Source organism: Olea europaea, chromosome 10 (genome assembly GCF_002742605.1).
Source record: "Olea europaea var. sylvestris chromosome 10, O_europaea_v1, whole genome shotgun sequence".
Classification (NCBI taxonomy): domain Eukaryota; kingdom Viridiplantae; phylum Streptophyta; class Magnoliopsida; order Lamiales; family Oleaceae; genus Olea; species Olea europaea.
Window position 1 is genome coordinate 38511913 of NC_036246.1, and position 13002 is coordinate 38524914.

Below are 13002 nucleotides of genomic sequence, written 5' to 3' on the forward strand. Positions count from 1 at the left end.
AAACAGTTTTTCAGAATAATAAATCAAATATGTTTTGTGCAATCTTAAAATAATCTCTCAAAATAGAAAACTATAAATGAATTCAAAACTAAAAATAAAAAACAGAAATGCAAACCAAACGGACCCCAAGTTTTCCAATCCTGCAAAGTGGTAAGAGTGCACTCCTAATACTTTTCGTTGTGTTTGGCTGCGAGGGTTCTCAATCACACGGATAACTGAGTTCGCACAGTGTTCTTGTCAACATCTGACCGCACAGTTTCACTGCTTCTCCTTTATATGAAGCACTTAATTTCCTTGAATATAGCAAAGCAGACCATGGTTGCCCGTTCAAGTGCGGGCGCTGGGTGTTCCTCCTATCACTGGCCACCTATGTGCTATTTTATAGAGGGAGGAGGCAAGTAAATACAGCACAGCCAAAACTCAGCCACTGCCATTTTGCAAACATATTATGTCGTAAGCCAAGGTACATTACATTCTAGGGGAGCTTCCGTGAGGGAATATTCCCACAAAGAAGAAGCCCTTTCGGTAAGCTGACTGCTGATTGCCTTTTGGCACCTGGGAGTAAGTCCTGGTGAGGAGGGGCTGAGGACGCCCTGATAAGGGCAATAAACGAGCAAAGAGAGTACAGCTCCAGAAACCAACAAACACCAGCAGTGTAGTAAATTCCATTCAAGCCAATGATTCCATGTAAGATTTGATGTTTCTAGAATCTTCATTCGACTTGGGATGATTTTGTGGTTTAAAAAGCTTCCACATTCCAACTGGATGCCGGCTTCGAACTTCACTGCCTCCTCCAAACCTTCCATATATCTGCTCACATTCTGAGTATGGCTTAACATACCGATTATAGAATCTCAATCTGCTAAGCTTAATTAAATCCCTCAAACCGACCTCGTCTCCAAGTCCACCTATTGATCTCAAATGCTTAATCACGTTGAAACGAGGAAATATCTGTTTACCAAGATGCACCCCCAAATACTCAGGAACTTCAACTAAACACTGAACATCAAACTCCATCTCCTGCACCAAAAATTCGATTTTCTTCTCAATCTCCTCTATCTCATACAAAATCACTCTAGGCTCCTTCCACAAGACAGTAAAAGCGTCTCGATATATCAAACCATGTTTTCGTAAGCAATCAACCCTTATTTTCACTTCATAGCCAGCCCTAAATGCTCCATGGCGAAAAATATTCTCCTTAATAGGTAACCTACAACGCAAACTCTTTAGCAATTTCAAACACTGTGAAAACTCCCCATTTTCCAACCCAAGAATTCTTGGGTCCCTAATAACTTCTCTCCTAACCTCACTTAAGCTATAACCTAAATCTTCAAATTCATCAATCAATGGTTTCAGCCTATTTTCCACACCAAATGCCAAAATTCCAGGAAATGAACAAACTACCCGATCAATTTCTTTCTTCTGAATTCCAATCCTAATCAAGAACTCGGTTTTACCGCGAATCTTCTCCTCACTTGACATAATTACCATAGGAACTGCTTCCAAAACCCTGGTGACAGTGTTCTCTCTAAACCCCAACCTTTTCAAACACTTTATACACCTAAAAACGTCATCAGGTTTTAAATCATATTTCCTAGAAAATTCAAGAATATTCCGAATTGCCATTATACTAATATTTGAAATCCCCAATTCCGAAATGCCCAGTTGCCATTTTTCCAAGAATTCAAGTTCTAGAACACTGGGGCAGCTACATAATACACTAACAACGAAATCTTGAGAAGGGTTTAGCGATGATAAAATCTTGAGGGATTTTTCGATTTCTGGGGTATTGGAATTCAGCAAAAACTGATTCTTTTTTAGGAAATGGGGAAGTTCAGAGGGTGGGAAGCCATACCTTTGGAAGAGATTTGAGACAGGAATTAAATTCTTCTGATGGGATTTTGGAGCTGTGGAGAAAGATTGTGAATTTGGGTATGGAATGAAATGAACGGGAGCATAAATTGATCTGAAGAGAAGGAGAAATGGAGGTCGTGTTTTGATATTCCTGATTAACATAGCCATTGCCGAGGATCTGCAATCTGATGAATTGGCACCCAAATCTTTTGAATAATGAGGGTAGGTAAAATTGCAGCAACTGTGCTCAAATTTTTACCGTCCTTTACATATTCGTTTCGTTTCTTTTATATTTATTTTACACACATGTACTTAAAAATTAAATTTTTAGTAAATTTTAATAAAATATATATTTAAAGATTACGTACAATGTGTACCAGTTTTAACTAGTGAAGTATAATTCTTTTCATCTCTTTTTTCTTTCTTGAAAAATTTGGTTTTTCTGCATTATGTATCTGCTTGGAATAAAGCCAGGTAGCCAGATTGAAAAACAGGGAGTGAAGAGACAGATTAATGTGTCAGAAAATGATTTGATATTTTTTTATTTAATTTTTCAAACTATCCAATTATGTGTCAACACGTGTCCCATTTGGATTTGATCATGGATGTGTAGCATGATTGGTCTGCTTGTTACATAATCATGTTGAGCTGATTGTACGACCCAGTCCAAGCCTAACCCAATTGGCAGATTTTCAAGAAAAAAAAAAAAACTGAAAATTATATAAATGCCTACTTTTAAAGATTTCATTTCAAAAATTAGAAGTATAGTTTATATATACAAAAATCAGATGATAATACAATTTTTAATATTAAATAATAATATTATAAAATTCAATTAACGATATACCCACCCCAAACCCTAATATCCATTTTCTCTCTATCATTTCTATTATCTCTCTACTCCATTCTTTCCTCTCTTTATCATTGTCGGAGACACTACGCGTGCGACACTCTAGATGCCACCATCGCAGCGGCATCACTCCGAAGCAAACATCACTACCATGGATTTATTAAGAAGACGACGACGAGTCTGTTATAAGTAGCGATGAGCATCGCTACCTCATGGTGGTTGCAGATCCGTGTGTCTGAAACAAAAGGTGTGAATCGATGGTCGTGCAGTGGTTTGCAGTGTTGTGTGCGGTATTGTCAGTGGTGGTTTGTGCAGTGATGATGCCAATGGTGATGGTACGATTGGTGGAGGTTCGTGCAACAACAATGGTTTTGGGTTGGTTTCTTCTTTCAATATATTTCGTCGGAGCTTGGGGGGTACTTAGCCGATTTTTTTGTGGTGTTTGGTTGGTGCTCAACCGGTATTTTTGTTTTAGATTGTGAGGCGGTGGTGGCGGTGCCAATTTTATCTTTTGTTTCTATTTCTTTTGTGAGTTTCAGATTGTGAGGTTATGTTGGTGGTGGTTGTGGCGATGTGACTGTGAGGTGGCACTGACTCTTTTGATTCTTTTTCTGTTTTGTTACAGATTGTAATGTGGTGAGATGGTGGTCATGGTAGTGATGTGGTGATTGTAGGAGGTGAGGTTTGTGACCATTTGGTTGGTGGTGATAGTGGTAGTAGCGGCGACGTTGGTGACGATAGGTTTGGGAATTTTTTGGTTGATCATGGTGGTATGGTATGGTGGAGATAGTGGTCGCAAATGTTGGTGGTGTTCAAAAATTATTTGGTTGACTGTGACCATTAAATTGGTTAATATGTGACCAATAAATAATATATGACTAATTAAAAAAATAAATTGTGACCAAGAAATAATGTATGATCTAAAAATTTGTTATTGTAGTACCTTATAATATTAGTGATTTGTGACCAACAAATAAATCATAACTCCTAAATTTTTGATTTGTGACTGTTGAACAAAATGTGACATACGAAATTTTTGAATTATAACCATAAAATAATTTGTAACGTATAGAAATTTTCATTTGTCACCAAAAAATATATGTGACTAACTAAATCATTAAGGTCCCGTTTGATACGGGATACTTTTAAAAATGGAATAGTCAAAGAAGAGAAATTCCATTTTGACTTGTTCAATTCTTAAAATTATGACAATGGTCTATTGAGTGTTACAAGACAAAAATACCCTTGAGTGTATTATGCAATTACAAATGAAGGTTTTGTTTAAAAGATATTATTACCCTTTTGTTAACGAATAAAAATCAAACACTTCCCACTTAAAATATCAAAATCAGCAAACTTCTCATATTTGTTTGCTCCAATACAGATAAAAACACTTTCATCTTTCATCTGCTTCAACCTCAAGTTTGAAAAATTCATCGAATGCAGTAGATGAAATTTTTTTATATCAATCTCATCAGATCAGTAAGTTTATAATACATAGATTTAATTTTGTTTTTGTTAAATTATTTTACGTTTGTATAAATAAAATTTATTTCGACATATAATGTTAATGTAGATAGTTTTATTAATAGATCTGTGAAAAATTTTAAGCCCTTGACGAGAAAAAAATTTATCTGCATTAATACTGAAAAATTAATTTGCAAAAGTTTGGTGTGCTTATTCTGTCGGACAGCGAATTTGAACTGTCGGTTGTCCAGTTAACAGTCTCTTGCAATTAAAAATTCTTTTTCGCCGTGCAGATATAGTTGTAATCCCAATTTATTATTTTGGTGATTTTGAATTGGACGAAAGAGATCGATGGATATAGAAATGGACGAGCAATAAACGTGGTGGTATCCCAATTTTCATAACAGAAACAACAACGTATGCAGAACTCTATAATCTTTTACAGATCAAGCTAAATGTCAATCTCTCTCAGTATGACATGGAATTGATATTAAATTCAGCGATCAGGAAGTTCCGAGTCCACCTATGACGATTTCTTCTGTTGTTGAAGTGAATTATCTGTTTGAAATGAACAATAGATACTCGACTCCTGTTTACGTGACTTTAGTGAGGAAGGATGTCGTCGAAGGTGAACAAGTAGACTCAGATGGAGGGAATAACAATGGTAATAATTTTTGGGATACGATCCAGATAGCTCGTAAAGATGATGCGGTTATTCCAAAAACGGTTATTCACAGAATTGTCTGTGGTTCACGACAATGAGTGTAAAAAATGCAAATACTTTTACAGACGAGGATTTGATCGCTTTATCCCGACAGAGACATGAGCGGGGTGGGACCTCAGGGGCTGGATAGAGTGAATCGTCCTCTAATTCCTCCCGTGTGGTTCCAGATAGTGAGGATTTGTATGTCAAGCAACTGTTTGAAACGAAAAAAGATTTGCAAGTTGTGTTGTGCACCTAATTGCGCTGAAATACAACTTTGAGTTTAAAGTGAAAAAATCGAATAAATTGTTGTGACAATTGCCTGCGTAGACGACAGTTGTTGTTGGCATTTGTGAGCGACGAAGATGAACACGAATGAGTGCTTTGTAATTTGCAAGTACACACGGGAATATACTTGTGAAGTGGGATTATGTCGAAATGATCAAAGGCAAGCCCGAGTTTGGTTTATCGGTCGACAGATAATGCACAAGTATCAGGATCTTGTATGATCTACAGATCATCGGACATCATTAACTACGTCCGTCGAGAGTACGGAGTAGTCTTGAGCTACCAGAATGCCTGGAAGGCTAAGGAATGTGCGTTTGAGGATTTAATGGGCTCTGCAGAGGAAAACTATGCTAAATTGACCAAGTATTGCCATAACATGGAGAAAACTAATCTTGACTCGGAATTTTTTATTGAGACGGAGGGTGGGAATTGCTTCAAATTCTTTTTCATGGCTCTTGGACAATGCACTCGGGGATTTCGAAATGCAATGCGACCCCTAATTCTAGTTGATGGTACAACACTGAAATTTAAATATCAAGACAAGTTGATTATTGCTACATGTCAAGATGCCAACATCCAAATTTACCCTCTTGCGTTCGGCATAGTCGATAGCGAGAATGACCCTGTCGATGTGGTGGTTCTTCACAAAGTTAAGGGAAGTAATCAGGGAAGTCGAGTACCTTGCATTTGTAACAGATCGAAGACAGCCTTTAATAAATGGTATCACTGAATTTTTCCAAATGCACATCATGGGTATTGTATGTACCATATTCAAGGAAATCTAAAGACCAGGTATCGGGGCAAAGGTATCGTTTCATTGTTCAGGAGAGCGACTGAAGCCTACAGTGTTGACGAGTGTAATAAGTTCATGGTTGAAATAGGAAGTAAATCATTCGATGCATGAGATTATCTAACGAAAATGGGGATTGAACATTGGGCGCACACGTTTTTCCAAAGACATCGATACAACATGATGACGTCAAACAACGCGGAGTCTTTCAATGTATTATTCAAGAAAGATCGGAAATCACTCATTCTTGCACGGATTGAGAATATCCATACCAAGCTATAGCAGTGGTTTCACGATCGACGTGCAGAATCACAGAATTGCACGAGTGTGCTAGCCCCGGCGCAAGAGGAAAGGCTATTCAAAGCTGCAAAACTTGCAAGACAGTTGAATGTCGAACTACTAGACTAGTCGCACTTCTCAGTGGAATGTGCACGTAATACGACATACATGGTGGACTTGACTGATAACACGTGCAATTGTAAAAAAATTCAATTGGAGACTTTCCGTATGAGCATGAAGTCGCAGTTCCTATGTATCGAGGATTTGCAGCTAGACATTTTGCTCTCATTACTACACGACTGATTATTGGAGAGCTGCTTATGCTAAGACAATATTTCCTCTGCCGAACGAAGCTGAGTGTGAAGTCCCCGACCATATTCGCCCATTGAATACATTGTTGCCACCTCTCATTGAATCGCGTTGTCCTGGACATCCAAGTACGTCTAGAATACCATCTACCGGAGAAGTCCCTCGACCGCGTAGGTACCGTCGGTGCAAATCAGTAGGGCATACTCATTAATATTGTACAAGTCATGTTTCTCTAAATGATAGTTAGATCATTTGGTAATGTTGTCCATCTGAATTAAACAGTGTTTGCATTTATTCTACGATAACAAATTAATTGTCGTCGTAGTTAATAATCATTTCATAATCCATTACAGTGTGTTATAAACATTTCGTAAGTACAACAAGTCAATATTTACAGTGTTTACAATTATTTCGTAGTTACAAAAAATTACAACTAATAATTACAATAAATCTATGGATCACCATTAAAATAGAATAAGTCACATGCCAACTTATTCCGCCAACTCTGTATCCAGGATTGGTTGATTCTATCAACCTTATTTGCTATACTCAGAAATTCGATATACTTTATTGCAAAAATGGCACAATCGCCCCTGTAAATGAATAAAAATGAGTTCGATCAGTACCGTGCAGCAAAAAAAATTAAATTTAAAAATTTAAAAAATTTAGAACCGCTTACGATATTGTCTGCCTCGCCGTGGTCGTGTCCCGCACGATGGCTAATTTGTCCTTCACAGTCAATCCCGCCTGTCTAGCCATCATAGGGACAAAAAAGCAATGGACTCCAGATTTTGCTTGAGCTGATCCTGTGTCAGACATGAATGATCGAGGTCGTACACGTATATAGTAGACTCATGGAACACAATGTCTAAGGCTATGCAATGATGTTTCACGATCACTGGTATGTACATATATGTACAACCCTCCCATGAGTTCTCCCCAACATGTGGCCACATCCCTATGGTCTACTCGAGTATGTAGTCGGGCACCGCATACTCCTTGCCGGCAGGTTGGAGCGACTGGTACTCAATGTCAACACTTTGTCCGAACTCCAAATTGAGTATGACTCGGTTAGGACTATCAAATGAGCCTGGATATCTTTGAACCCAATTACACAACAAGTCCATGACCAGGTCGATGTGCTGCATTAAAAAATAGCAATACAAAATGAAGTTATTTCATTGCAGAAACAAACAATGATATACAAGTCATAAAAATTAACAGTATGACTACTTCATTTACATCGTCGACAAGCCAGGCTCATGAAATGATGATGTCGTGAAACCACTTATAAGTATCGGAGATCGTCACAGTACCGATCATATGACTGGTTCTGATAAAAGAAACAGAGAAATGTTAAAAAAACATATACGAGTAACGATCACTGGTATGTACTAATATCACTAATATCATGAATACTAACCCAGGCAACATTCTTCTCCACTCCATCTCGAACTCTTTCCACTTGACATGGTCCACCTCCCGAAATAGGTTGGGGATCGTCCCATCGACGAACCTCCTCCTCTTCGTCTCAGTCGTGAAGGGAAAGACAATGTACAGTGACGACACTCTCGACCTCTTGCCTATCACCAGTTCCAGCAAGTCAACAACACACTTTTTCGCCCCAGTCACGACCGTTGTCCTCCCTTTGCCTACCTCGGGCATCGTCCCCTCCTCCGCCCTGACGATCGCCACCTCCTCCTCCTCCTCCGTCCCCGTTGTCACCACCTCCTCGACCATAGCTCCCATTCCTGAGGGGCCCACCACCTTATCCACCGGCGTCAACACCACCTCCTCGACCCCTTCATCCGTCATCGTCGGCACCAACTCCTCGACCGTCGCTCCCGTCCCCAACGGGGCCATCATCTCCTCCGCCCTCGGGGCCACCCTATCCTCCATGGACTGAAGAAAGGAGTCCCATGCATCCTCTGACCACGACTATGGGTGACCCCCATCTCTATCCTCTCAATCACTCTCCTGGTCGTCACCTCTATCAACCCATCGTCTACTTACTATATCACCTCGAAGTACTATCACCTCATCATGAAGGTCCCCTAAATTCCCGCGCAGCACTCTAACATCATCAGCTATATCCTCGACCCTCCCTACCAATTGACGTCCCAGATCGTCGACCCGCTCCACCATATCTCGACGCAGTGCGTCGACTTCCTCTGATATAACTCCTATCAGCTCTCGACGCAGCGCGCCGACCTCCTGCACCATAAATCCAATCAGGCGATGGTACAGATCATCAGAATAATCACCCTGAGGTGGAGGAAGTGACGTCGGCGGCGGAGGTAATGCCGCCTGCAGACGTGATGCCCGATCAACTGGCTTGCGGTCCTGCACAAACTTACATATTATTAACTTATTCAATAATTTGGGAACTCATACAAAATATTAATCAATAATTCAATTGCCCAGTCTCGATCGGGGATCGAATCGAACATCTGGTCGTCTTGGGCATGTGGAACCGCTACTTCACGCACGGGACCCTGCGCCTCCTCCTCCATCGACGGCATCAAATGAGTTATTACTTCGAGTTGACATGTTGATATTTTAAAAAGATAAAATCATGTAATGTTAAACTATGTACAATATAAATCAGAAATTTATAATACTCACATGAGGGTCGTCGAGGAGAGCCGATAATTGTTTTCCAGTGGGACATCCTTCCGCTTGAGATGCTCGCCAATGGTGCATCCGAGGATAGCGTGTTTCCTCTCACCGCGCAAAGCGGGTACCTAATATGGGGATGGTCTCATACGCCTAGACCTTCAACACATAAATTAGTACATACAAATTCAATAGAAAAAATATTTTAACATTGATTGTATTAATCATTTACCTGCAGCACCAAGGGGAATCCGTATGTGTCGTACTTACGCACGGGCCCATTGGGTTTCGAGTGCAGTCTAGTGAAGATGTGGATGGTGTTCTCGAAACATCGGCGGCCCCACGGATAGCTGTTGAAGCGATCTATGTCGTCGATGATCTCGAGATGGAAGAGGCTGATCGCAGTCTTCTTGTGGTGACACCGCATCACACTCTCAATGATATAGACCAGACCTAATTTTAGTCTGTCCAACATCTCGTCACACCTCCTGATCGCGTCCATCAGCTGAGGCAAAACCACCATCCCTGTCCCTGGAAGTAAGTGTCCTGCAGTCTATTTCTTCCCTGCGTCTCGCCGCTAGCTGTTTCATCGCCCGTAATCTTCAATCCAATCAGTAGGGCAAATTCAAACATGGAAAAGCTAGCAACTTTGCCCCCGAGGTCGAAGTGGAGGGCATCGCCGTCAACTGGACTCAGCAGCCGACATAAAAGAGCATCGATCATCTGACTCGAATACTGCAACTCTCTCATAGGGTATAGAGGCCACAGAAAGGACTGACGCAACATATTTGCATGTTGGTCGTCCAGCAGCTCCAGGATCTAGGTGAAGCTGTCAAAGTTACTGTTCTATGTAATTTTGCCTGACATCTGTCTCAGCTCTCCATCCAGATGATAATTCATCCTGCAAAAATTGAAACAGAATATTAGAACATTGTACATGAAATAATGGAATGAAGCATAATAACCCAAAATTAAGTGAACCGAATTTTTAATCGTATTATCGAAAATTAATAATTATCATAAAAATTAAAATTAAAATAACAAAATAACAAAATAAAATGGAAATTAAAATTACAATTACGAATAAATTTAAAATAAAAAGTTAAAATTAGAATTAAAAAAGTAATTTGAAAATTAATTTTAAAATAACAAATTTCTTCAAATTAAAATTATATAAAATAAAAAGTTAAATTTAAAATAAAATTACCATTACAATTAAATTTAAAATAAAAATTTTAAATTAAAAAAGTAATTTCAAAAGTAATTTTAAAATCACAAATATCTTTACATTAAAATTATAACTAAAATGAAAATTTAAATTTAAAATAAAATTAAAAAAAATTAAAATTAAATAAAAATAAAACTTTAAAATTAGAATTAAAAATTTAATTTGAAATTAATTTTAAAATAACAAATTTCTTTTCATTAAAATTATAATTAAAAAATGTAAATTTAAAATAAAATTACAATTACAATTAAATTTAACATAAAAAGGTGAAATTAGAATTACAAAAGTAATTTGAAAATTAATTTTAATAACAAATTTCATTAAATTAAAATTATATATAATGAAAATTTAAATTTAAAATAAAATTACCATTACAATTAAATTTAAAATAAAAATTTGAAATTAGAATTAATAATGTAATTTGAAAATTAATTTTACAATAACAAATATCTTTAAATTAAAGTTATAACTAAAATGAAAATTTAAATTTAAAATAAAATAAAATAAAAAACTAAAATTAAAATAAAATAAAAATTTAAAATTAGAATTAAAAATTTATTTAGAAATTTATTTTAGAATAAAAAATTTCTTTACATCAAAATTATAATTAAAAAAAATGTAAATTTAAAATAAAATTACAGTTACAATTAAATTTAACATAAAAAGTTGAAATTAGAATTAAAAAAGTAATTTGAAAATTAATTTTAAAATAACAAATTTCTTTAAATTAAAATTATAACTAAAATGAAAATTTCAATTTAAAATTAAATTAAAATTAAAAAGTCAAAATTTGGATTAAATAATTAATTTGAAAATAAATTCTAAATTAACAAATTTCTTTAAATTAAATTTAAAATTTAAATGAAAATTTAAATTTAAATTTAAAATAAAACTAAAAATTTAATTTCAAATAAAGAGTTAAAATTAGAATTAAAAAAATAATTTTAGAATAACAAACTCCTTTAAATTTGATCAAGAAAAAGAATATGTAATTAACAATTCCAAACATTTAATGATTTAAATTAATTTAGAAAATTTAATATTAAAAAAAACGAATGTGAACCCGACTGTTAACAGCCAACGGTTGACAGCCGGCCGACTGTTAGTCGATTGGCTACAACCTCTTCATCTCCACTCGCCGAATTCCACAATTTCCAGCGAGTTGGATCTCCCCAAACAACAAAAATTGGTCAATACACTTCATCTATATGCAGATCTAGCATAAATCATGTCTTCATACCACAAAAATCATATTCCAACCAATAATCTAATTAAAACTCAACAAAACTCAATAATCTAATTATAATTCCACAAAAAGTAACATTTACAACTATTAACAGTCGGCGATCGAAAGTTCTTTGGTGAGGGAGATGTCTGGACGGTCGACTGTCAGCGAATCTAATTTCTTGTCTCCAAACCATCGAGAGAGAGAGAGAGAGAGAGAGAGAGAGAGGTATTTTGGAAAAGTGTCTTTAAATTGTATTTTCGTTTTTTTTTAAATCAGTCAAAGGCCAAAGTGGAAATAAGGTGAGTCAAATGACCATTTTCACTTATTTCCTCATTTGATACAAGCCAATTCCATGGAAAATTTCCATTTTCCGCTCACTTTGTCTTGTTTGATGCACAACATTTTCCATGGAATTTGGTTTTCACCCGACCCTCCACGTGATCCTTTTTTCTTAGTTTTCAAGGAAATTGTTTTCCTTTGGCTTTGGTGGAAAAGTGATTTCCAGCTTCTTCTTTCTTTTTTCCTTTCTTTTTTTATAAATTTTTGGCAGTTGAAACAAATTATATTTAAAAATGTAAGAAATTATATCTATTTAATTGACAATTAAAAAATAATAAAAATCAAACGAATACCAAAAGATACAACATTTTATTTTTCAGGTGAAAAATTTTACCAACAAAAAAATTTAATTGACAATTCTCAATAAAACAAATTCTACACAATTCAATTTCCTAAAATTCATTTTTTTTCCACCCAAATTCCATTCTTACCACAAACGAACCCTAACTTGTAATCAAACTATATAAATCTGTGAACTTAATATATTTAATTAATTAAATATATAATTAATTAATTAAATCATTAATAAATTTTAATAAAATTTTGATTTTTTAAATTTGAAACTTTTGTTCTCATTTTTGAAATGGATGATACTTTTAGTTATGATTTTTTTCCCAAAAAAAATAAAAAAAATAAAAAAAAATGCTCTGGTGTTTGTTGAGTTAATGGCTAGGTGGCCCACGTCACTTGTGGGTTGGGCCTGGTATGGCCCGACCCTAATAAAGATGGATTACATGGCTTTTGTAGATCATTTGAGTCAGGCCCGACCCTAATAAAGATGGATTACATGGCTTTTGTAGATCATTTGAGTCAGGCCCGACCCTAATAAAGATGGATTACATGGCTTTTGTAGATCATTTGAGTCAGGCCCGACCCTAATAAAGATGGATTACATGGCTTTTGTAGATCATTTGAGTCGTACAATAATACGAGAAAGTTGTTTCTTCGGGAAAAACAGAGTAGAGATCATCCCAAACTAATCCCACAGTTCGGAGTGAAGCGACCTTCTAGCCCTATGCTCAGATTGGAAACTATCCTTAACAGTTGAAAA

At 36.2% G+C, this 13002-nt stretch overlaps 1 protein-coding gene across 1 annotated transcript; it reads right to left on the bottom strand.

Annotated features, from left to right (window-relative positions):
- Positions 1-2114, bottom strand: LOC111402158 (transcription termination factor MTERF15, mitochondrial). Its single transcript, XM_023030280.1, has one exon. It carries the CDS (start codon positions 2020-2022, stop codon positions 670-672), a length of 1353 nt encoding a protein of 450 aa, XP_022886048.1. The 5' UTR covers positions 2023-2114; the 3' UTR covers positions 1-669.
- Positions 2115-13002: the final 10888 nt, after the last annotated feature.

What these genes read in the sequence shown, in the direction of transcription:
- LOC111402158 (XM_023030280.1), bottom strand. Translation starts at nt 2,022, where the DNA reads ATGGCTATGTTAATCAGGAATATCAAAACACGACCTCCATTTCTCCTT.